The 26,672-nt window shown below is 41.5% G+C and overlaps 1 protein-coding gene across 3 annotated transcripts in view; it reads right to left on the bottom strand.

Annotated features, from left to right (window-relative positions):
• Positions 1–11,732: 11,732 nt before the first annotated feature.
• hpxa (hemopexin a) overlaps positions 11,733–26,672 on the bottom strand; it is a 21,160-nt gene continuing 6,220 nt past the window's right edge. The window contains exons 2-11 of one of the 3 annotated variants that reach the window (XM_040147557.1): positions 25,218–25,317; positions 24,307–24,326; positions 24,094–24,171; positions 23,708–23,865; positions 22,526–22,679; positions 21,484–21,696; positions 20,927–21,022; positions 19,718–19,848; positions 19,478–19,625; positions 11,733–13,934 (exon numbers count right to left, since the gene is read on the bottom strand). In XM_040147557.1, the coding sequence (XP_040003491.1) occupies positions 13,705–13,934; positions 19,478–19,625; positions 19,718–19,848; positions 20,927–21,022; positions 21,484–21,696; positions 22,526–22,679; positions 23,708–23,865; positions 24,094–24,171; positions 24,307–24,326; positions 25,218–25,317 (1,328 nt within the window). In that variant the 3' untranslated portion in view covers positions 11,733–13,704. Of the gene's footprint in view, positions 17,807–19,477; positions 19,626–19,717; positions 19,849–20,926; positions 21,023–21,483; positions 21,697–22,525; positions 22,680–23,707; positions 23,866–24,093; positions 24,172–24,306; positions 24,327–25,217; positions 25,318–26,672 lie in introns of all 3 variants that reach the window. The other 2 variants (XM_040147558.1, XM_040147556.1) reach the window with 2 other exon arrangements.

The raw sequence follows: 26,672 nt of genomic DNA, 5'->3' as shown, positions 1-26,672 counted from the left end.
ATCGCAGAGAATCTGTATTTTAGTAATGCCAAACCAGGTCAGTACAGTCAGACACAGTGCACCAAGGTGAAGTTCAGATGAAGGGTAAAACAGAGCCGGAGATTTCACTTGGACTTAATTTGAAGCTACATAACTTTTGAAAGAGGAAATAACACAATCGTCCCCTCTACAAATGAAAAGTTGAATTCATAAGAAATAAGTTATAACCTTGCCCAATTCAATACACTTAGGGATTTAGTTGCTGTATTCATACTTGGTCTGGTATGACCGGTAGCTTAATTTTAGCAAAATATAAATGGAAATTGCTTTGAGATATTACTAAGTAACTTTGGTGACTTTAAGACATTTTCCTACTTATGCTATTGTTGCACTACATTTTAGCATTTACAATAATCCCGTAATTGTGGCCACAACTGCCAGTGTTCAGCAAAAGTTACATATACGCCCCTTTAAATCGGAAAAATTAGGACTTCAGACTTAACTTGGACTCCTCTTGACGTAACTTAATTAAGATTTGCTAGCCTTCAAGGATCACTTTACTTTATTACAAGTTAGGTCTTATTTTTGTACTGTGGTTCTGTGGATAAAAACAATGGACATTACTCACCGTGTTAATCGCTGAGATTTGGAACATAGCAACATCACTAAAGAAGTCCAATGGGCCAAAAAACACACACAGTCAGACAGTAAGACAAGCAATTACAGTGTTATCATAGCCGACAGAATTAAGGGACAAAACTACAAAAATAAGACCAGTTTTAATTTTTTAAAAAAATCTATCCTTTTATATGAGGGAGCCTCGGTCACCAGTGTGGGATTTGTTGTGGAAGGAACATATTTCTTAATGTTGATGAGCTGTGTTTTAATGGAGCAGTGACTGTTGACATGCCATGTCAGCCTTTTGTATAATTATGGGTGTGTTAACACTCCACAGAGAGTCTCTGCCAGATAAACAGGTGCCTTCTCAATGACACTGGTGATTGCCCCAAGCCAAAATGTTTGCAGAGTCTCTGCGCCTAAATGATTCATTAATACTTGAGGGAAATAGTCCCACAAGTGTGAACTTCAGTGCTTTTTAAGTTAAAGATGCACCTATACCTCTTTTTTGGTATTGCCAGTCTTATTATTATATAACCTGCAAACTGTTATATAACTTGTATTTTGTGTCAATACAAAGTTTCACATGATACTCACTGTAGTTTGAAAAGTAGTCTATAGATATTATGGTGTTTATTTCAGCGTTCAGAGTTGGAAATTGAGTCATGTTAGGTGTGAGGTGATGGATATGGTTAATATAAAGTCAGAAATGTTACCTTTAAAGGAGATCCTGGAGTTATCCACTGAAAATAAGGAGTTAAGAAACAGCAAGTACAGCTCAGATGATTGGTAGTGAGTTGGCAGTCCAAAGGCGAGTTCATAGTTTCGGTGTCCATGTGGCCATGATGGTCCACGTGACTCCTAGTCTTGTTAAGCATTCGCACACACTGTTTTCTGTTTTTGACTTTTTCATGTTGTTAAATAAACGAACAAGCTCTTCTGCTTGCTGTCAGGACATAGCCATCATGTTTTCAGTGTACATGTGTGAAATGTGACCACACGTGCATACCCCGATTGTAGTATGTATACGAGCTGTCCATGTGCGAGTGGAGAAGTATGACCAGGGATTCAGAGGGCTGATATACTTGCTTTTACCTATGCGTTTCTTTATATCCTGCATTCCTTTGGAGCGTTGTTTTATGCATACCCCTCCGAAATTAACACTATGAGCCCCACAAAATGTAATAAAGACCATGAACGGTGGGGGGCAGTATTAGTATATCAACATTTGAGGAAAGACTCGTTTCACCAGGACGCTCTGAACAAACAGCCACAATGGAAGAAGGTTTTGAGGGGAAACTGCTACTTTCTTTTTTGTTTTTTTTTCTGCCATGATCTGCACGGTACTAATGAAGTTATGTTTGCATAATGCAAAACTAAAAGTTCTCATGGTAGATATTCTAGAGTTGGCAAGGGATGATTCAGCCCTCATCCGCCAGCTAGTGGGTGTATATTTTAATAATAATAAACGGATAAGACACTGTGATCTTAATATGTTTGCGAACCTTACGCTATTCTAGCTAGATGGGTTACTCTAGCTAGCTAATCAGTTCATCTAATGTTTTAAATTCTGATTTTACAGTATATGCTGATCACATCTATTATGTAATGAAAAGCAACCAGTTTCATGCACATGTTGTAGGCGGTCACTTAGCCTTAGTTTATTGTGAACTGTACATATTAGGTCCTGGGTTAATAAAATTTCATAATTTTTGCACCAGAATCAGCAGCAGACAGTTTCAACTGCAGGTGCTGGTGGAGAGCAGGAGAAAGAGCCAGAAAGTTTAGAGGTGAGATTTACATACTTGAAGATGAGGAATCAGAGCAGGAAGCCTTGCAGAAGAGGAACAAGGGGAAGCTGAGGCAGAGCAAAATGACCCTTTGACTGAACCACATCAGCCTAATCCCAAATCCATTGAGGTGCAGAAGTTGGCCAACAAGACACTACGATTTTCGAAGAGCTGGTTAAAGGATTTCCTTTGGCTACACTACTGTACTTAGTTTTGCACTAGTCTTGTGCTTTATTGTGCAAAAGGGTTTTCAGAGCAAACATTTTCACTAGCCAAAAATACAGAGCCAACATTGATTTTCACAGGCTTTAGGAATTGGAAACAGGCTGTGGAGGGTTTTGAGCAACACACAAGCAGCAAAGAAAAAAACATTGCATTGACTATACACACTTATATGAACCAAGATTAATAACTGTCCAATTATGCAGTGGTTTGGGATCTGCACAAGAGGAGGCAGGTCAAGCTTAAAAACATAGTAAGTTCAGTTAAGTACTTGGCCCAACAAGACCTACCTTTAAGGGGGCATGGAAATGAAGAGGGAAACTTCCACTTCCTTCTCCTTCTCAAGGCAGAGGACAATCCTGCACTCGGACATCGGCTGCAAAAGAACCGCGACATCGCAGGGGAAATCATGGCTTTACCAGTGGTCCAATATTCAATAATAATTGATGGAACACAGGACATAAGTGGCACCGGGTGGCGATGTTGATTCCGACTTGGAACAGCAAGAAGAAATAATTTGCCTGTATGAATCCTCTGCCACCACAGGTGAGCAAATTTCAGAGATTGAGTTCCTCAATCAAAAGCCAAACCTTTTTTTTAACACTATTAACAGTGCGCACCCCAGCCATTCATTCCATCCCAAGTCAAAATGAAGCAGTCTTGGCTGCATTGGAAGAGATGGCTTCGTCCAGCACATTCGACACAGCTTCTACGGCTAATGGCCGTCATGAGCAGTTCCAAAAGGGCGACACGGTCCTTGGCCTGCTTCTGGCAAAAGAGGTGATGATGGGGTAAGAGGGCCTGAGCACTTCACTGCAGGGGAGAAGGAAAACAGTTGGAGGCACGTTAAGTGCAGTTGAGTGTGTGAAAAAACACTTTCAGGGCTAACAAACGGAAGAAACAGTCAACAAGGTCTACACCAGTGCAACTGAACTGGGTACGTCTTCGGACATTGAACCAATAAAGATGCCACGCTTACGAAAACTGAGCCCCATGTTCCATCCAAAGACCAGGAGTACTTCTGTGTAAAGTTCTTCCAATTACTTGAAACTGTAACAGCACAACTCACAGAGCAGTTTGAACAGAAAGGGCTAAAGCACCTGGTCAAGATGATGTAAGTCCTACTCTCTGGACAAGGTGATGACATGGTTGACCTGTACGCAGAGCTGTAGTTCCAGTCCCTAAAGGTGCAGCTGGCCACGTTCAATGCCAATTACACCTACAAAACCTGCATAGTAGTGTCAGAAATCATGACAAACGGGGTACCTGAGGTCCATGGCCTCTTCAGGAAAGTTGAGGCAATTGTGCATTTGCTGTTTGTCGTCCCTGCCTCATCTGCTGAGGCGGAGAGAAGCTTCAGTGCCTTAAGACGCCTGAAGTCCTGGCTTTGCTCTTCAATGTCACAAAGCCCGACTCAACAGTGTGGCTGTTTGTCATGTTCACAGAGAGAGAATGGAAAACTTGGAATCAAGAATTTATTGAATTTACGGATTCGTGCATGTACTTTTTTGGGTCATTTTAGAATCAGGAGCAATTTTTTTTCTAGGTTACATTTTTTTTTTTGGGCAATGTGCATTTGTTTCTTCTATATTTACGTTGTGTTGTATGCTTTCTTATTGTGCAAATAAACCCTTTATCCAAGTGTTCTCATTTATTAGTTAACTTTTCTTGGTGCGAGCAATTTTTTCAGACCATTGTTAACAAATTATGCTTTTAAAGAGTGACAGGGAAAAAATGGGCCAACTTCAAAAAGTGGTGGCAACATGTCCACAGCATCCCCAGTGTAAATGACACTTATGGACGGTCTCCATATCTCCTGCACTTCACAGTTCATGCTCTCTATCTTGCAATAAAAACACATATTTATCTCCTGTGATGATGATGATGACATACCACATGATCAGAGCTTGTAACTGTGTATTTATGTCTAATGGTCGAGTCAGATCCACTCGACCATTAGACATATTGACACAGACCTGAGACCTGCCACGACACACTTTACCCAACCCAATTAGACTGAATATAATTTGGAGCCGGCCCAGCTCGAGTCACAGATCAGGTCTCACGTACCAGGCACTGAATGGACCTGTGAAGACCCCTGTAGATCAGTATTTGTCCTATTTTAGTCTTTCGGCCTCACACATGTTGTCAAAAAAGTAACTCCTCCTTTCCCCCCTTTCTCCCCCCCTGCTCCCCTGATGTAGGGTTAAAGTAATAATCCCTCCTTCCCTCCCTCACCCCTCCATCTCACCAGGTCCCTTGAGCTTTGCCTATCCTCATTAGCAGGTATTTTTCCCATGTTTGTTAATTGTGTCCTGCTTTTTGCACCACCTGCCCCTCCTCCTCCCTCTTCCTCTCTTTGCCTCCTCCTGCTTCTCCTCCTCTTCCTCCCGTCTCTCTCTCTCTCTCTCTCTCTCTCTACTGCCTCCCCTGCTCATCTGTGCACTCTAAGAGACACTAATTGTCATCATAAGGATGCGTTCGCTGTCACAACTGGAGAACAGACTGCCGACCGACAGTGTGCAGCCTGGCTCCTCTGGCCCCTGGAGGCCTCTGCACTGGTGTCTGGGGGCCGGGAGGACCTTGGCAGGCAGGAAACCTCCCTTGGCAAGTGTAGCTAATGAAGACAGGATGAGAATTTTACCAGGCTATGGGAGAGAGAGGGGTAGGGGACTCAACAAGGACAAACTGGGAATTAACTCTAAATAAGAGTAAGGACAGATAAGTACAGTGGCTGCCTAACGAGATATGACTATGTTTATAACAACACAGTACTACGGTACACTGTTGATGATTTCATTAGTCAGGCTTACCAATACTTACAAGGATCCCCATTTGATTTGTAACTTTCCTCTAGTTATTTTCATTTTTTTCCTTGTCTTTGTACATTCACTGAGTTAAATCATACAACTTTGGGATAAGACACAATCATAATTTTCATACATCCCTTCCTTTTTCTGCAATTACACTTCTTCACATTTCTAGAAATTTAGAAAAAACAGTGTTCCACAGTTGTATGACACACACTGTATTTAGTATCTGTTTGTTTCGAGATTTAATTTATTATGAGGCTGAGTGAAATATGTATAACCACAATGCCATACATCAGAGGGAAATATTCTTGAGGTCTTGTGCATTATTTTATACACATTTCCCCCAAATTCAGCCTTATCTAGTTACTATCTTTGGAAAGATTGAAATCTTCACGACAATTTAAAACAAAATTTTGCAGGTTCGAATAATCAGATGGTGTTTCTGGGAATTTAAAAACTTGAGAAGGCAAGAATGTGCACAAATTTAACTGATCTGTAAGAGCTCGCATTTTTTTCAAAATTTTACAACTTTTCAACAAAAAAATTTGAAAAAATTTTTATTTGAAAAATACTTGCGATGTGACGATTATTCATCTCTGTTGCATTCATCCATTCCTGCCTGTCTGTTTTGCGCTGCTCTAACTCTTCTTGTTTCGGCCACTCACTTGCCCAGCTGATGCTGAAGCATTTGTTCATGTTCCCAGTCACCTGATTCTCCCCATCCACCAGCGCACTGGTTTCCCATTCCCCGAATTAGTCACATTTCTTTTACTGGTCCAGTTCCCTTCACTCCTTGCCAGGTTGTCTCATGTGCCATTCTAGCCATAGCTTTCCAGCCTTTTCCTGCCTATAGCTCTGCCATCCCTCCTGACCCCTTTGCCTTTCTTTTTGGACTTTGTGCCTCAGCCTTGCTCCTTGTACCCATTTGCCTCATTGCCTGCTTCCCCATTGCCCCCTTTGCCTCACCCCGATGCTTTGTTTTTGTCCTTTGCTGCCTTCATTAAAGGTGAACTGTTACATGGCATTTTTATCACTACAATTTTTAGATTAAAATAAACCAATACAGAACTACTTTTAAAAAACACGGTTGAATAAAAATCTAACTTTAATCTACACACACAAACTTCTTTGTAGCCAGTGGAAATTACTTTTTCCCCTGAACTGGTCTTCTCTTGCAGCACATGCACCCTGGCCATGCGTCGTCATTTGTTCTGTCACTGGAACTTATTAAATATCATGATTATCAATAAGATCTGAACAGATTTTAAAGCAGACTTTTTAATACTGTAATCACAAAAGTTTGAGACCCTGAATGGACTGATTAAATGACTCAAAGATGAAATACAGCTCAAGTATTTTTCAGTTTATGTAAGGTTGACAATTGATTGAGATACTGAGATACCCTTGTGTTTTTCTTTTAACTTCAGTGAATGATTGAGTACACTTCAGATTCATGTTCGTATGTCCGTATACATGTTTGTGTCTATGTGCAGGCAAGCATGTGTCTCCGTGCATGCACATGTTATTGTATGTGTGTGCGTCTGCAAGTGGGAATTTGTGCTTTGTGGCATGTGTGCCCTCAGCATGGGGCCGTGGCGGGCCCCGTGCCGACCAGCTGGAGGCTCAATCTGTTGAGGGGGTCCACTGCTCAGTGGTGGGAGGTCGGCCGGACCCACAACGACGCCCAGACCATTTGCCCCGGCCTCCCCTCTGACCAGGACGTGCAGCTTGGCAGGCCCAGCCAGGGTCTGACAGCTCCGCACAACCCAATCCACAAGACACTGTGGAGAAAGAGGAGGAGCAGGAGGAGGGGGAGGAGGGCTAGATACACATGAGAGGATTTAAGTGATAGGAGGGGATGTGGAGGTGGTGGCAACTTTAGGGAAGGAGGAGAACGGGATGGAGGGGGGGGGGCTCCTCAAAGCAAGACAGCAAAGACAGCAGCAGAGCAAAGAAGAAGAGAGCGGTAGAGAGAAAGGTGAAGAAAAAAATGACTGTATGAAGGAATTAGATACAACGGAGAGAAGAGACTGAAATAGGGTAAATAGGATGCAGGTCGATGTCCAATGAACTCACAGAGTAGACATCAAAGTGGGCAACAGAAGCTGAAAGGTCACAGAATATGTGTGTTGTCGGAGAACACATAAGTTCAGCAGTAGTTATGACTTTGTACAAAGTAGTTTTTAAGCATTATCAACTTTTTACCAGGTATATATCTAGATACGATGCTTTACAAATACATTTATACTTTTTAAAATACATTTTATTGATCCTATGTTGTTTTAACCAGCTCAGAATTTCATGTTAACTCATGGTTCAGTTTGGCGAAGTCAATGTGCAAACACAGGGCAAATTAATACCAGTGGAATTGCACAGAATGAAAACTACACTATCCAACGTGTAATTGGGGCTTGAAACCTTATGAAGATGGTAGACTAGCTTTAGGGTAGGCAGGTTTTTGCTGAAGTCACTGTTGACTCAAAATGGACATGCAATCCACTTTTGGAATACAGCCCATCAGTTTGGACATTGTCCTACTGCCGTGACGATCACAAATTTAGAGTTGAATTTATACTGTTTCAGTTCAGTTTTTTTAGAGTCTTATTTAATTGAGCATCTTTTGTTTTTTTTTTTTTCATCAACAAGCTGTGTCTTTACTATAATAAGTAAATGCGGTGAAACTTCTTGTGCGGTGAAATACTTGAAGAACAACTGACCTAAAGGGCCTTTTCCCTAAGCTTTGTCCACATCATTTTGTTGTGTAGGCATGTGTGTGTTTTGTTTCTTTCTGTGTGTCTTTACCAGACTGGTTCTCTGCCCTCTCTGACAGTTTGATGCAGGGCACCGGGGTTACATCTGAGGGAGTGTTTTTAGCGGTCACCAGTCTACAGAGGGGACGCTAGCTGGCACCATCTGGTCATGAGATCCAACGTTTATCTGGCACAGTCTTGGCCACTGTCCATACCTGATTGTTCTACACAGACACACACACACACACACACACACACACACACACACACACACACACACACACACACACACACACACACACACACACACACACACACACACACACACACACACACACACACACACACACACACACACACACATATTCTTACCTTGCCAACAGTGGATTGTTGGACTTTGCCGACCAAGTTTGGACCTCTATTTCAAGTCATTTTGAAAAAACAAAAGAGATGCAAAAATATTATTTAAGGTCTTTTTAACAATATAACTGCTGCGGTTCCCCCTGTTCATGTCATGGAAAACCATGACTGGTTAGCATTTTGGTGCAACATGGAGGAGAGGTTGGAAAGATATAAAGACACCGTATAATAATAATAATAATGTAGTGCTGGCCTTGCACTGTGCTCCCACACCTCCAAAAGGTCCCTTGTTGGCTCACCGGTGCACTGTTGGTGAGTGTGTTACATCTGGGAGTTCCACTGTTGGTTAGGTTCACAAGCACACACACACACACACACACACACACACACACACACACACACACACACACACACACATACACTCACATGCACTGGGGTGCAAGCTACCCTAAACGACAGGCTGAGAGCAGATGTCCGTCAACCCTCCCAGTCCAGTTAATTAAGCAGCATCACAAACACCAACTGACATGCACATGCACGCACACACACACGCACACACACACACACACACACACACACACACACGCACACTCAAAATGTACATGCCTGGACAGTCCAACGACTGTTTTTCCTTGCTGGAGGGCAATAGATAGTCATATGGATAGTCACAAGTACAGTACAAATTTGTGTGTGTGTGTGTGTGTGTGTGTGTGTGTGTGTGTGTGTGTGTGTGTGTGTGTGTGTGTGAGATTTATTGCTTGAAACATTTTGTCACAGGAAAGCTGCAACCAAAGAAGTGTCAAAGTGATGGTTAAAGCTGGTCTGAGGCATCAGCTGTGACAGTTTAATGAACTGTGATTCTGGGTATTACATGATACTGTTGTATTATATAGATGTTATGGTCTCACAGACTGACAGGACGAGCTGCTGCTCTGAAGGCTCCACAGTATTCATAATTCAGAGGTGATGAGCATGATATATTGATGTGATAGGTCAAGTTTAGCCAAAGGTTTGATTCGAGGATTTTGATGACTGCTACTAGATACTAGTGGCCCTTTTCCATCTCACAGGATGAGTGGTGAAATCCAACGGGGGCTACTTAACCGGATGCACAGACGTGGGGGTTTTTTTTTATTGTTTTCGACCAAAGCCAAGTTTGGCTAGTTCTCGTATTTGTAGATACCAGTTAGTTTAGCTTAGGTTTGAGGCAGAAATTAAATGTCATGATGTATCAGACTAACTAGTGCTTGATTAATTATGTAATTTATCATGTTGTCTTGAATACATCCATGCCACAGTTCTTTCAGTTATTCATTCATTCTCTGCCTGTTCATGTCACCCACTGTCTTTCAGACCCTGCCACTCCCACTTCCCATGAAGTAACCGCAGTCATACCTGCCTTTTTTCAGTCACCTGGTTCCCCCCCACGCCCACATACTCATCTGTTCCCCATTCCCTCATTAGCTCCCTAGTCTATATATACCGGTCTACTTCCACTTGCACTCTGCCAGATCGTCTATTGTGCCCTTCTAGCCGTTGCTGTGAGTCCTGTGTGTGTGTGTGTGTGTGTGTGTCTGTGTGTGTGTCTGTGTGTCTGTGTGTCTGTGTGTCTGTGTCTGAGCTGTGACACATTCTCATGAAAGTACCTGGTGGAAACATGCACTAGGGTCTGTTTCACAAAAGCAATTTGTGAGCACTGCGAGTTCTTGGGCTGTTGGCCTCTGTGCTTGTTTGTGGCATCATGTCAGGGCTTTTGAAGAGCCTCAGTGTTTCCCCCCTCCATTGTCATCACAGCAGGCCATGGGGTAAAGTAAGGGATTGTGTGATCCAATGAAACGTGCTGTTATCAGAGACTTCAGCCCCGGTCATCAAGCTGACATCACCCCATTGCCTCAGTTTGGAGCGGCATGATGCACAAAAGGTCACTGAGGACAGGAGGGAGAACCCCAAAATCACTGCAAAGACTGTGTTTTCAGTTATCAAAGTCTCCTTCTGTTAGGAATGGCTCTTCTGAAAGGTAATTTCTTTGTAGCAAACTGAGCTGCAGAGCTTGAGCCTTGGACTAAAACCAGACATAAGTCAAAAAACTGAGAATTTGAGACTTGACTTGAACTTGATTGCTCTGACGCTTGATTGACTTCAGACTTGACTCTCTAAAGACTTGACTTGAAAGCAAAAACATTAAAGTCAAGTTTCGACCCGATAAAATCCTGGAACAATATAAGATTAAGACAGCAGCAGGCAGGCCTTGCATAGCCACACAGCTTGAATATTTAATTATTAGGCCTGTGCACTGAATGTTATGTTGTAGTTTCATGGTCAACATTCAGAAACTTGAAAGGCTTGAATCTTGCAATTTGAACCTTAGATAACATTGAATTTAGGAAAGCCTGACATATTATCATCTCAGATTTTAACACTGCCTGGCACTATAACACCAAAGAACCACTGACAGACACTTCAGAGTTTAAGAAGTTAAATGATTAGCATTTTTCAGAAACATGCACAGAACACTTTAGCTGCTTAGGATTTATTCACCAGCTGGAAAACTACAGGTTTCTGTCGACCAAATATAGTTGAACAGACACCTTCCACATTTCAGTGTAACATCAAAGCTCCCTGTGGTTAACTCAAATCTCAGTCTAAGTATCTTCCTCCGAGGAACAGGATGCTATCACACCTGCACAGACTTATTTGTATTGCTCTCCTGGAGAGAGGAAAGCCAAAAGGTTTATTGTCATGACTATCTAGCTGGTTCCTGAAATGGAACTCTTGTGCCCTCTACTGGATAAAGGCCAGAACCAGTGCTCGTTCTGACAAGGTAAAAAGATGATCAATGTCCCATTCAACTCTATAAAATATGTTCAATCAATTCACTTAATTTATTAATTCCTATTAATTGCTAAGCGAAACTAAAGTATTTTAGTCAGTGCTCAGCAAGAGAACAGGGAAAAATGTACAACCTACAGGCAAGCATGCAATTCAACAAATATAAATAAATATATATGTATATATATATATATATATATATATATATACATATATATGTACAAACTGGGAGGATGGCTCCAGCAGATTCTGGGTAAAACATCTGTCCAGAGACAGAGATATACAATATAATGATATATTTGTATATATACATACATACATACATATATATATATATATATAAATATATATATATACACACACACATATATATACATACATATACACATATATATATACATACATATACACATATATATATATATCACAAACAGGATTGGTGACAAGGGACAACCCTCGCAGAGGCCAACGCCCACCAAAAAGAGAATACAAACACTACTCTCACTTCAGTTATATAGGGACCAATTGACTTGTAGCAATGGCCCCAGAACCTGGACCCCAGATGCCAGCATTACCCCACACAAGATAGGCCTTCTCAGACTCAATAAAGCACATGTAGACTGGATGGGCAAACACCCATGACCCTCTCAAGTAGCCTTCTAAGGGTAAAGAGTTGGTCAGCTGTTCCACGGCTAGGATGAAATCTTCATTGCTCCTCCCTAATCTGAGGTTTGACAATCATTCAGAGCCTCCTTTCCAGCACCCTGGCATAAGCTTTGCCCTGGAGGCTGAGCAGTGCGATACCCCAATAATTCAAGCACACCCTTCGATCCCCTGCCTCCATGTGACATTGAAGAGGTGTGTCAGCTAAGACAGCCTGACAATGTCCAGAGACTTCTGCATTTCAGCGCAAATCTCATCACTCTTGGTGCCTCGCCAGTGAGGAGCTTCTTCACTACATCAGAGGCCTCTGCCAGAGATATGAGTGACGCTTCCCCCGAGTCTTCATACTCTGCCTCTTCCTCCGAGGACAAGTTGGTCGGGTTCAAGAGTTCCTCAAAGCATTCCTTTCACCGCCCAATGATATCCCGAGTTCGAGTCAGCAGTCCAAGCCCTGCTTTCGCCTCCCCAAAAGACTCAGGTTTTGGGGGAGGGCTTGTGAGTCTCCCCACACCCAACTGGCGCTTCTCACCCAGCAACTTCAGCAACTTCAGAAAAAGATCGAGTCCAGCCCCTCTCCAGGATTTTGGTTCCAGAGCAAGTGTTGTGGAGATGAGCCCAACTATATCTAGGTGGTACTAATTGACCTACCATACCAGCTCAGGCTCCTTCACCCTGAGCAAGGTCACATTCCACGTCCCAAGAGATAGTCTGCAACACCAGGTAACAGCATGCTCAGGCCCCCGACTCAGCCTGCCGCCTGGCTCATAATGCACCCCAACCAGATGCCTAACCCTGCAGGTGGTGAGCCCAGAGGGTGTTGGGTCCATGTAATTTCTTCAGGCTGTGCCCGAACAGACCCCATGGACCAAGGCCCAGGTACCAGATGTTTGCCAGCGAGCTCCCCTTCCAGGTCTGGCTCCAGGAGGATGCCTCAGTCTCTCTGACCAGGCAAGGTGACACACCTCAGAAGTTTGCCCTTCATCTGATTGTCATTAATCAGTCTTGGTCTGGCCGCTCCCCTGGGATCAGTTTGCCTTTGGAGACCCCATCAAGGGCTGATGCCCCCGACAACACAGCTCCTAGGATCACTGAGACACAACCTCCACCAAGCTGAGGTGGTGATTTTCGGATACTATTTATTTATTTATTTATTTATTTTTATTTATCTCACTGTGCATGGGTGACTAAACTAGCTTCCCTCTGGGGATCAAGAATTATTTAATGTAATATTAAGTCAAGTAATTGTCTCAGAACAAATCCCTGTGTGAACAAATAAGAACTTATAAAAGGAAATGCCACTAAAGAACCCCTGTAGTGTCCCACCTTGCTCGGCAAAGTAGACTCAGTATTATTTGTTGCTTCTCTTCTTTATTCACAACTACATCATACAAAATGAATCACAGAAAAACATGTAGTACCCTGTAACTTCTTAGTAGCACACTTTGCATAGAGGGCTGCTAAGCTTAATTATGAAAAAGGGGACACCTTCCAGAAATAACTAAAACAGAAGGTAAGACAGAGAAGAGAAACAGCTAGTATAAAATATTGCATCATTGTCAGCTTGGTGACTTGTTGTTAGAGGTCTACTGTGTGATATTGCTGGTGAGGTCATTTTTCTATAATTCACTGTGTTGTATGTGACGTTCTACACAATCCATGCAGCCCTGTCCAGCAAGCCTCTTAGTGATCACAGCCAAACAGCTCCAGGGATACCTTTTGTTGCTCAGGCAGGATCTTGCCAGCAACAAATGTCATGGGGCTGTAAAAGTGGTAGAATTGGTTGCCTGCGATCAAGCTAACTCCTTCAGCGCGGCACATGGCAGCATCGACCTTCTTGAAGAGGTTAATTGGATACTCTTTGCCTACAACACGAGGGCTGGCCTTCATTTCCACTTCATAGAGCTTCAGACCTGGAGGACAGCAGGCAGGAGGACATGTTAGAGGTTACTATATCTATTTATCAACTGTGGAAAGCTCAAAAAGGGTAAAATATCTAAGTAAGTACATATTGAAATTCGGTCCTCTACAGTCATGCTAGTGGCTTTGTGAGGCTGTTTGAGCTAAATGCTAGTACAGCTGAGGCTGATGGGAATGTCATTAATTTTGCAGATATTTGGTCATAAATTAAAGTACTAGGCAAATTTTGACCTGATGTTGGTGCTAGATTAAAAAAAAATCGTCACCAAAGGTCACTTATTACATTTACTAAAATTCATCCTGAGGGGGGCATGAATGTTGTACCAAATTAAAATTTTGACCTGTTGATGCCACTAGAGAAAAGACAGTGGATCGCCAAAGTGATAACAAGTGATCTGAGGGGAATTTCTTGGCAATCCATCCAAAAGCTGTTAAGACATTTCACTCATACCAACAAATGTGAACCTCATGGTGGTTGTAGAGGAAGTCAAGGGATCAATAATGTCATTAAGACATATAGTCTGGGAGCCATGAATGTCGGTATAAAATATATTGCCAAGCCATCAAGTACATGTTCAGGATATGTGAAAACTTTGACCTCCTGGTGGTTCTAAATAAAAAGCCAGTAGGATTCATCCTCAGGGGATCATGAATGTCTGTACAAAATTTCATGGCAATCCATCCAAAAGTAGTTGTGCTATTTCAGAGGAAACAAATTGGTGGACTGACTGAAAAACCAACATCATCATCCATAGAGCCAAACATGCCGCTTAAATGGGTAAAAAGACCTTCACATTTCAACTATATTTAACGTCATTTTAAACACCGCTTTCTGACTTGTTAATCACCACATCAATCCTTACTTGGTAGCTCTTGAAGGAACTTATTGGTTTCACTCAAGTACAGGTATTATAACCTCAATCACACTCAGTGGCCAATGTTGTTCAAGTGTTGCAAAAACACACTACATTTTCAAAAGCTTTTCAAGGGTTTGTGATAATAAGAGAAATTTAAAACTGCAGAGTTTTTTGGAAAAGAGAGGATTAAAAACAGATCCTCCATCGGTGGTTCATTCATCAGGTGCTCGGCTACCAGCAGACTGTTAACATCCTATTCATACAGGTGTACAGCACGGCCATCATAACCTGACATTTCTCACTGTTACACTGCTGATACCAGTTAACAGCTCCCTTTACCAACCCCTCCTTTCCCTTTAATAGTAAAATTCTGTTATTGTTAATATAACTAAGATTAACGTTCATGTGTGTTTATTAACGGGGGAATAGTTCTCTCATCAGAATTCTTGCCTTTCCTGTTCGAATTTTTCGATCTCAAACAATCTTTTATGCCAAATTTAACTGTTGGAAAAATTCTTACCATTTATGCTCATGACTATGTAATCACCTCGTATTGACTTCGTGTTACTACTTTTGTGAGAGTCTGTGCAACTATCTAATGATGACAGAGGCTGTGCCCAGGGGAGGAAGTGAATACCAGAGAGGAAAAGGGCATTCTTGTTCCTCACTTGTCTATTCCTGTACGATAAGCAAAGAACTATCTTCACCATGTGTGCGATATATGTCAGCGAGAATGCAAGCCTCTGCCCATCTGGCATTATAAAAAGTCTCATGTGAACTCTGTATTTTTGAACATTTGCCGAAGCCATAAGAACAAACAACCTACTCTTGTGAATTTCAGATGGTGTTCCTGAGTTTGTTTTAGAAATGTTCCTATCAACTTGGTCCTTCGAGCCGGATCTCAACAGCCTCTCCACTGTCCAGACCAACAGGACCTGAGAACCGTGCATGGGGGAGTCCGGGACTCCCCAATGAAAAGACCTCCAGCAGAGAGTTTTGCTGTTAAAAAGAGGCCAAGAACTGGTGGACTATGGAAGGGTGACGAGATCCACGAACAGTGCTACCAGGACATCTTATTCATAAAGTAGGATTTTAAAATAAGATCAGGGATCTTAAAAATAGAGATCAGGGATCTCCCCAGGGGTTTGAGTCCCCTGGTGGCGAAAGAGAGGTCTGCTACCTCCCCAAGTGGCTGAAGTCCCCCGGTAAAAGGGTCGAGTAGGACCAATAGTCCATAGTCTATGTGAAAAAGACTACAGGAATAAAAAGCTCTGTGCGCACGTTAAAAATAGAGAGAAAAAATATGGCCTAAAATAGTTCAGGGAACTATAAGTAGTAAACTAGGTTTACTAAAAGTATTTTCTGAAAATGTGGTGTCTTAATGAGTAACAGAGAGGGGAAACCTCACGGTGTCAACAAACTCTCTGGCCTTGGAAACCTGGCGGTGATAACTGAAGCGGCACTCATCAAATAGGACCAGTTGCTCGGGTGAACTCCATACAAACTGGTTGGCCACAAGTAAGAAAATGGGGAATTGCAGTAGTTGTTGTTCTAAAAAAAACAGTAATAATCTCACTGGAGAAACAAAATTAATGTTCACAAGGCATCAGGATAACATAAAATTCTTAAGAAAATGGGATAAGAAGTACAGGTTTTCAGGAAAGTTAGTAACAAGCAACTGTCAAGAGTTGGTAAAGGAAATAGAAGAAAAAACTAAGGGAAGGCATAAAAAGAGTAAAAAAGGTCTTATGCAAGCAAGAAACGGGTTACCAGAAGCAAGGAGAAGGCAAGGAGGGATAAAAAAAAGGGTAAAGAAGATAGAAAGACAGAAACAAAGACTGAAACAAAGACTGAAGTAATGGCCTTCACTGACAGAGAAGATGACAATGTAGTAAGGAGAAGTCACAGACCAGACCCCCCATTGGGACCAATGCCAGATCCTCCACCCTACCCAGACCATAGGCAGACACGGTCTGCAGAATATCCTGACTTGAGACAGTTAGAACAGACAAGTCCAATGAATAGTTGCAGTACCGGCACCCGCAGCTGTGCCCACAGTTACCCCAATTAAAAATGAAGTGAGTGGATGAAGGAAGAAATTTAAGATCGGGACAAGCAGGGTCTGTCTGGAAACTTTTAAATCAAGATAAAAGTCTACGAACTTATCATGCAGAGGAGACAGAAACACTTCCACTAATCGAAGTGCCAAATCCACATGGAGATGATCAAAATCTAACAATGTTTGTACATAGACCCTGGACCAATGATGATGTAGCAAAGGCGACTGAAGGCATACCTCATCCAAAAACAAAACCAGGCGAATTTCAAACACAGATAGGAAATCTACATACAAGTTATAGATGCAATGGAGGATGGGCAGTGAGAAAAGTAATGGGACCAGACTGGTGTTTAATCTGTGGAAACTGGAACCCAAATGCGGCAAACGGAACTCCGTTGCAGCATAATTCAGCCGAATTGAGAGGAAGAGTGCGAGATTTAATGCAAAGAATTGCAGCTAAATATCAGGCAAGAGCAGACTGGACTGAAGTAAACAGATGTATTCAAAAAGATGATGACGACGTAGAGCATTATTACTCTAGACTTAAAGAAGCCTTTGACACACATAGTGGAGTCATCCCACCTGCAAACATGGATAATGACAGTCCGTATGAAGAACAGCTCAAAAATGCCCTCCTCAGAGGAGTACAACCTCAAATCAGTAGCTTTGTGATGAAACATAGGATAGATTATCGGACCGGATGTTTGGCAAGTGTTCTAGAGCTTTGCAAACACGCTGAAAGTCATTTTAAAAATAAGGGAAAGACAAAAAAGGCACAGGCTTTTGTGTTCACTGATGAGGAAGGAGAGACTGTGTATTTTCAGGCAGAATGAGGCAGGGGGGGTGGCCGGAGGGGAGGAGCTGGTGGACGGGGAAGAGGACGTGGCCGACCACATGGTGATTGGGACGCCTGTTACGCCTGTGGCAAGCAGGGCCATTGGGCACGTAGCTGCAAAGAAAGAAAAGACCGACTTCGAGGAGGGGGAGGAAATAGCGACGACTGGACAGCATGACCAGAGAAACCTTAGACAAAGCTTACATCGCACACAGAATCAGAAAGCACGGGGCAAGACAGTGAAGTGCTGAGCTTACAACATAATGATGTAATGTTAAATCAAGAAATAAGACCAGAAGTTACTCTGATGATAGGGAAAAGCGAAGTAACAGTTTTATATGACACTGGAGCCTCACGTTCCGTAGTACCAGACGTAGTTAGATCCTCAGACGTCATCTATGTAAAATCAGCAAAGGGTAAAATTCATAAAGAAATTCTATCACAGACAACACCAGCAATGGATCCAGAAACAAATAAGCAAACTCAGACCAAATTAGTCCTATCTCACATCTGTCCAGTAAACCTTTTGGGAAGAGATTTACTGGCAGAGTTAGACGTAGCAGTGTTACCATGTGAGGGTGGGCTAGTTGCACAGCGCATGACTAAACATACAGATGCAGTAGTTCTACAAGGTGTGATACTGGTATAGCCTAGATCTAGCAGCCTCTATGGCTGTACAGGCCTCAGCCTCTGTGGTACTGTTCCATCAACTCACACTGAAAGTACCACATGCAGTAGCAGTAATCTTATTAGAAAATAAAATTTCTTATCTCTCACCGTCTAGACATCTATCACGCATGACAGTTTTGTTATCCCAACCACATTTAACAATAGAGAGATCCACAAAATGAAACCCATCTACTCTACTTCCTACGCCAGTAGAAGGAACCCCACATAACTGTTTACAAGAGATAGATGAAAAAGTTCCAGACACGACCAGATCTTATTGACGTCCCATTTGAAAATGCTGACATCACTATGTTTGTTGATGGCTCAAGCAAGAAAAACCCAGATGGTACAAATGCCACAGGCTCTGCTGATGTAACCCAGGACTCAGTGTTGATGGCTAAAGCATTACCCAGGCATTACTCAGCACAAGCTGCAGAATTAGTAGCCTTAACTGAAGCATGCAAATTAGCAAGAAGAAAATCCACCATCATATGTAAAGACCGCAAATATGCTTTCTCAACAGTTCATGTGTTCCATGTAATTTGTTCAGATATGCTGCATTATTGAGCCATGGACAATGTCGTGTCTCAGGGCACTCTTCTTCCTCTCCTCAAGGCCATCTCACTTGTCTATTCCTGTATGATGAGCAAAGAACTATCTTCACCATGTGTGTGATATATGTTAGCGAGAATGCAAGCCTCTGCCCATCTGGCATTATAAAAGTCTCGTGTGAACATTTGCACTGCAGGCTCTCTGTGTGTAACTTGCTCCCTTGCCGCAAGAATAAACAACCTTCTCTTGTGAATTTCAGACGGTGTTCCTGAGTTTGTTTTAGAATTTTCCTATCATTAACTGTAATAATAAAGGGGTCTATCCCTTGATGCCCTTGGTGGATGTGACTGTAAGTGACTGATTGACTGAAATCAACTGTTTTAAAATTCTGAAATGAATCTTGTTTAGACATGTACACTCATACATTTTCTTAAATCTATTTATTTAACTTCCAGTTTCAGTGCTTGTAAATGCACAGGCTAGTGTTTTAAAAATTACCCTATAGGTCCTTCATGGATTATCATCAGCCTTATGTATTATTTTAGGTACTGTCTGTGTCTTTACCTTTGATAATGTAGACCACTGGACGAGCCTCGCAGAAAAATGCAGCATCAATGGGACCCTCGATGCCCAGCTCCTCCTTCACAGGCTTAGGATAACCATCCAGGGGGGCGTGGGGCTCGCCAACTTTGTAGACAAATACCTGGTCATCCTGAGGGGAAAAAAATAATGAATGAGCTTTGTTTAAGCCTTGAGTAAGCGATGATCAATATGATGTGTGTTCACTTGTTTTTTGTTGTTTACCTTGATCATATAAATGTGATCCTCATAAGAGAAAACTGCATCCACCTCACTGTGCAGCTCCTTGAAGGCATTCTCGATAGTGTCAGCCGTCAGTGTTTCATTGCCCTCATCTTTATGGATGAAATGGTGGCCTGCGAAACAAGGGAATCAGTTACAGATGCTGCAAATCGTAACACTGCAAGAAGATGGAAAATTAGCACAACCAAAATAATAAACAATTCGCCTGCTCCCATCTCTATTAGACTGAAGAGAAAGTCGTGGTTACAAGGAACCAAGTGAGCCTGTGACAACCTCATCTGGCTAGTGACCGACTGGCTAGTATTCTATCTACGTAGCTGGTGTAGAGTAGATTTGTGGCTGATTGGAGAATAGGTTTGTCTTTAAATCTGTTTTTTGCCAAAATATGAGTAAATACACAAGTTCTATTTGTTGCTATTGGGATTAGCTGTTTATGTTTGTCATTGATGAGCAATTAATAGCTTACCATGTTAACTTGACCACTGTATTTATCCATATTTTCCATATATTTTGGCGAAAATATGTGTGTTTTGAAGATACTGAGCATATGGTTGGACAGAAGAGAAGAGGCTGCTGGAAAGTGGCTTCTGTGGACATTTTGATACCTTGTCGCCATGAACCTGGGTCATTGTTAGAATCTGTCCTGACTATTTCGATTCTGAGCAGTCTACCACTGCTGTCCTTCAGGTATTTGATGTTGAAAAGGCAGGTTTACAGTGGAGTATCCCTCTAACTTAATATCCTGTTGAGGCAAAAAGTGATGTGGTTTGTTTTGTTTGTAGTGAACCAAATTTATGAAATCAGTGTTGTAACTGCATTTCCAATGTCTTCAAAAGTGCAACAGACTGCAGTTGTAAATTCTGTCCTTCTCTCTTCTCCCTTATTACATAAGGCTTTAAATATGACTATTAGAATTTTTTATTTGTTGTTGGCATAATGTTATAGATTCAGGACTGTTCTCACATGATGAAATTGTTTCCGCTCGACTCATAGGATCCCCGGAAAACCCGTATTTTAGTTTAATGTTAGATATCGAAACCATTACCTGACCCCTTTTTTTTTGAGACATTAACAGATCACCTGAAATCTATCTCAGATAGTTGTTGGGCCAATAAACAATCCTCCAGCCTGGTCCCAAAGCAAAGCAATAAGGAACCATCTCTGAAAAAGTAGTCTGTTGTCAGATCTTACTTCTGAAGGCATATATGTTTCCGGCACTGTCAGATGTGATGGCATCAAGGTGAACACGGCTGCAGCGCTCTCTCTCCACGTGGTCACTCTCGTCACCTAGACGGTGAACAAGCATAAAGTTTATGTAGGTTATTTTTCAGGTTTGTCTATGCTCAGCATGGAATCCAAACAGTTTGGAGATGGTTTGGCAGAGTATTTTATCATCGCTTCATATATTCTGACCTACTTGGAACATCATCTCTAAACAACTGAGACCATTCCTGGGAACACTGACATCTCTTAGTGATCTTTAAACTGCATTTTGACGTGCCACTGTGTCAGATTTGGAGCGAAATCTGTTGGATTGCTTTACAGTCGAAGATAGACCAACCGAAACTTTACTTTCAAAATATTTATCCCCTTTAGTGAAGGGAAAGACATTAGGGAGATGGAAGGTGGAGAGAATCTCATGGTCTCATGAGTTTGCAGTGATTAGCCTAAGATATGACACCAATTTGGCTGTTACATATTTCGGTAACATCTGATCGATGAATTTCTGACACTGATTTTTCACTTACTGAACTTTGAGCATCTCATGAAGTAGTCGCGTGCCTCTTTGGGGTATCTGCCGTGCACGGCACCGGTCTTTGGGTCAAACTTGGAAAACATGTGTCCGTGAAAGCAGTAATAGCTAGTCATGAAGCGGAAAGCAGATGTGCAGTTTGGCATTGACCTGAACTCTTTCTCATCCACAGCCTTGGTTCTGACGTTGAAGTGGTAGATCTCGTCTCCTACGGCGAAAAATTACACATGATGTTAGAGCTATATTTTGAGGTTATTCTTCAGACTGGTCTTGAAGCTATGAGGTTAAAATGAGCATTCAGGTAGTTAGCAATACTGACATCCATGATGAGTTAACGTTGTAGGACTATAAGCTCTTTTCCCCCTTCAGACTGCTGTGTGTTTAAAAAGAGGTACAGTTCTACAATGTTCATCTGATGTCATATAACACCTTCAAATTAAAGCTAAAAGTCGCCATTTTAACCTCATATACGCTATTTCAGTTTAAATACAATTTACAGGAAAGGCCAAGTGGACTTTACCCCACATTTACAAGCATGCTAATAATATAAGTAGGGCTTTACAGTGTGTATGCAGTAAATTAAATATGTGCAAAAAAGTTTCAGGGAAATCCCTTTACATTATAGATAAGTAAGCAAACAGAGAGCACAAATGTCTCCCAGGGCTGCTGAATTCTCTATATTTGCTTTTATTGTAAAAAAAAAAAAAAAAAAAAAAGAATTGTAGAAATTTTTAATTACCATTTTGACCTACTTAAAATATAACAGTCTTTTTCATTCATGAATGCGCAGTAATTGATGAGAATTTGGCAAAAATGTTCCAAAACATCCAAAGTTGCAATGTTAAGAAATCTTGAACAAAATATAGGATTCACACCAAAACACTGTTCACTTGATCCTTAGGCCACGGTTTAAATTCCCACCAAATTTCATTAAAATATGCTGCTACAATAACAAACAACAATAACAAACAACCTCTTTAATGAAGGTAAATTTTTAAGGTTTTCGTACAATGAGGTGCTAAAAAATGTGCACTAACCCTTGAAGAAGATGACGGAGTCTTCATCACACTCTAGCTTGGGACACTCCACAGCAGCGTCCAGGTGGTCAGGGATTCCAGGGAAGACCTCAGAGATGTCCTTGGGGTAGCCATCCTCCAGCTTGTGTTGGTAATAGCTGAACACCTTGTTGTCCTGCATCAAAGCACCACCATGAGTACCAGTTTAGAATGACAAGTTGTTTTCCATTGTGGGTTTGTGTGTGGTTGGAGTGGTGCCATATGTTTGAACAATCAAAATACAGAAAATGTATGAAACTATGCTGACACTTCCATAAAATTTGTATACAAGTGGATTTGCAGATTTGCAAAGGTGGCATAGTGAAAGCAAGTTCATAATTTTCTGCAATTGGGTCTGACAGCCTCTCTTTTCAGAACCTGCAATTCCTTCCTTGTCCAGCGGTAGTCCCCACTTTGTTCCTGACCTTCCTCATCACCTGACCTCAACACCCACCCACCACACCTGCTCATCAGCTCCTAAGTGCATATACTTGGCCTTTATCCGTACTACTCTGCTGAAGGTCTCTTGGTTTATTGAGCCATCTCAGTGCTGGTGTTCCAGCCTTTGCATCCTTTGTTTTTCTCTTGTCATCCCACTTGCTTTGGATAGCTTCTTGGATTTTTTTGCATGCCAGTTTCTGCCTGCTCTGAATGCCTGCCAATGTTACCAGTGTAACTCAATGACCTTGTAAACTTTGTTTTTACCTTCCCTGTTCTCATTGAGAGACATGTATTTGTGTCCTCACCTTATGTCACTAAAAATTAAGGTATTCTTACATCATTTTATACACGAATGAACTTAACTTTCTTAATTTTGAGCTATATAATTTAAATTCAGTCTGGACTGATTGTTTTACAGCAAAGTGGGTGAATCTAGGACATGAACCTCTGCCAAATAACCGTTGAGTACTCTATGATGCGATCAGAAAATATTCAAATCAGTCTTTCATTTCCAAAACACCTTCATACAGTTGTTACGTACAGGCCATTATTGGTATCACTAGAAATTTTAGCCCCCTGACAGCACCTGAAAAACTCTGACACAGTGAAGGTCTCTAATCTCAAACATGTTCAGGTTTCACTGCAGGTCCTCACCGGATCAGTTAATTTTTACAAAGGAATATTTGTTCTGTAAGATCAGAAGAGTCAAAGACTGGACCATACCAAGAATAAGAACATATGCTCGTGGTCGGAGGGGTTGTCCTCGTAGTGCATGAAGAAAGCAGCATCTACATGGCCCAGGTGGTGATGGGCATCCAACTCTGCAAAGGTCTCATTAGACAGCTCTGCACTGCCATGGAAGCCCTTGAACAGATGGTCACCTGAGAGAAAATAGAGGATAAAACCTTTAGATAGGACAATACACATTTTCTTCCACAACTTGTGAATTGAAACTTCATGCAGTGAACCAAAACATGGCATGAGTTCACAGAAAGCAACACTTAGTGACTTAGTGCGCTGCAAACAACTGACACATTATGTTATATACTGAGCCAAAATAGATCATCTGTTGAATGCTGCCCATGATTCCTCAATATGTAGGGACTGACCCTTGAAAAAGTACGGGACTCCCTCTTCGTTCACTGCAACAGCGTCCATCTCAAGGCCTTGACAACGGTCAAGGACAACTGCAGAATATCATGGCCATGTGAAATTGGAAAGAAAGTTTTAAATAAAGCAGTAACATTTATGATGAGAAATGTCAGGTCAAGATGTCAAATTAGTACTGTCAAAGTGAGTGTGAATGCTTTCCATCAACTCACCTGATGTGTGTGCGTCATGCCTGGATGAACAGAACAGAAAAAGAAAATTATTCTCATTTCAGAGTATGAGGCTCATGAACAGCAGCAACGTTAAAAATTAAGAAATGCACTTTTATCATCTTAGAATTTGAAAATGTAGTTATTGTTGAAAAACTGCTATTATTTCACTGATGATGACTAAAAATATAACCATCAATCCTCTTCTCAACTATGCCCCCTTTTTTGTTTTGTGCTGAAACTCAGATGATGATGAGTGAAATATTCAAATTCATGAAGCCACGATTTTAAGACCGCACCATCATATTAACTGGAATTACTGCAGATGTCTTGTGCATTTTTCCCTCTAAAATTTATAAAATGTATACTTATACTTTATACTGCATCTAAAATAAAGTCGCCTGGGGGTTAAAACTCATTTGTACAGATGGAGCCTCTAATGGTGGGTCTGGCTGGTTTGAATGGTTAAAAAAGTCATGCCAATGTTTTTGTGGGTTTTTTGTAGTCACCATATTTACTAAAAATCCCTTGTACTTTACAAGACTGTTGACCAATTTCCAAAGTATGCAGTCATGTTTTTTTAATTCTTATTATTTGTAGTGTTATTTTACTTCCTTTGGGCCAAGTATTACTTTACTTGAAGCCTTGCTTGAGATCAGTTATCTATTTGTAGTGAAAATCTTGTCTGCAGTTACTGCTGGCGGAGTTGAGTTACTGCAGTACTGTCTATTCAAATATGTACTTCAGACTTCATCAGCAGGCAACAATGACATAATATCATATTCACTGTGGCGGATTATATAACAGAAGCAAGAGCATTAAGTCTCTTCACTGAAAAAAGTGAAAAACAACATTTCACCCATTTACAAACTGCATTGGTGTTGACCCTTCTGGTTAAGTGCAAGACTACTTACGTCTCGGCCCATGCCAGAGCCAGGGCCAGGCAGAGACACGGGATGTGGGCGAGCAGCTTCATGGCAAGCAGTCCTCGGGTCCAGGTGAGACTGGAGAGGCCTGGAGAGACAGCAGAGCTGGGCAAAAGGTATCTTGGCTGCTGCTGCAGCAACCATTTATATCATAGCCCAGTTTACACGAGCCATGTCCCGTTGTGTACCAAAGGAGGAGGAGTCGACCCCCCCGGGTTAATCAAAGAAGCCCGGGATGTTTGACGTAGCCCAGAGCTGTGCCCATAGGGCTCTACCCCATTCATCCCAATTCTCAGATCAGCTACCAGGAAAGTGCGTCACTATGTCCGAATGCATGCATGTTTCATCACATGTTTGTCGCTGTTATTGATTGCTGACTGAATAAATCTCAAATTGGAATACGTTCAAACTAAAGCACTTTTTCTGAAGATACAGCAGCTGTTAATGCAGCATTGATATCCTCTGTAAACTCTGTTGCTGTCCCATTTTAACAGTTTGAAGCCAAATCAATATTAATTTTCAATGAATGTAAAGCGTTATAGAAAGACCTACTGTTAGTACCACTGAAGTTTTCCCTTGCTTCATATGTTTGACTAAAACTAACTACATTTTCTCATAATACCAAAGACTGACTCACAGTTTTAGTTGGTGTGATATGAAACAGTTTGTAAAAAATTCTGCTATGCACTAAGTAGTAGAAAACATTTAAGCACAATATTTCCATAAAATCTGAATATGGTTTTATTATTTTGCATTACAATTTACAATATGCTCAAAAAAATGTTTAGCCTTATCTGTAACAAATATATTCAAGAATATTCCTTGAGACTGATTGAGACAAGATTTGCATCCTGGACCTGCTACAACTCTGAAGGGTAACCAACCCAGGGAGCCAACAAAAATAAAATAAAACCTGCTGACCACTGCACTTAACAATCCTTGAATCAAGTGTTATACAATATTTGTATGGTGAACATTAACAGAGAGTAGTGGGTTGTCCTCACTGTGTGTAATACTGCAGTGAAATTAAAAGTGCTCCATTCTGTGTGGCCTGCATGCACAGTTAGGTACATAAGTATTTGGGCAGTGACACAATTTTTTGTATTTTTGCCTCTGTACACCAACACAATGAATTTGAAATAAAGTCATCAAGATATGATTGAAGTGTAGACTTTCAGCTTTAATTCAAGGGGTTTAAAAAACAAATATTGCATTAATTGTAAAGGAACTACTGCCATTTTTATAAACAGTCCCCCATTTTCAGCGCTTCAAAAGTAATTGGACAGTTAAGTGACAGTTTCAGGGCGAGGTGTGTCCTGTTCCCTCATTATTCTGTGACAAATTAAGCAGATAAAAGGTCTGGAGTTGATTCCAGGTGTTGAATTTGCATGTGGTAGCTGTTCGTGGGAACTCTCAATATGTGGTCCAAAGAGGGGTTGATGC

Source organism: Xiphias gladius, chromosome 16 (genome assembly GCF_016859285.1).
Source record: "Xiphias gladius isolate SHS-SW01 ecotype Sanya breed wild chromosome 16, ASM1685928v1, whole genome shotgun sequence".
In the NCBI taxonomy this organism is placed as follows: Eukaryota; Metazoa; Chordata; class Actinopteri; order Istiophoriformes; family Xiphiidae; genus Xiphias; species Xiphias gladius.
Note: the sequence above shows the minus strand (reverse complement) of the source record. Positions and strands in the feature narration are given on the sequence as shown.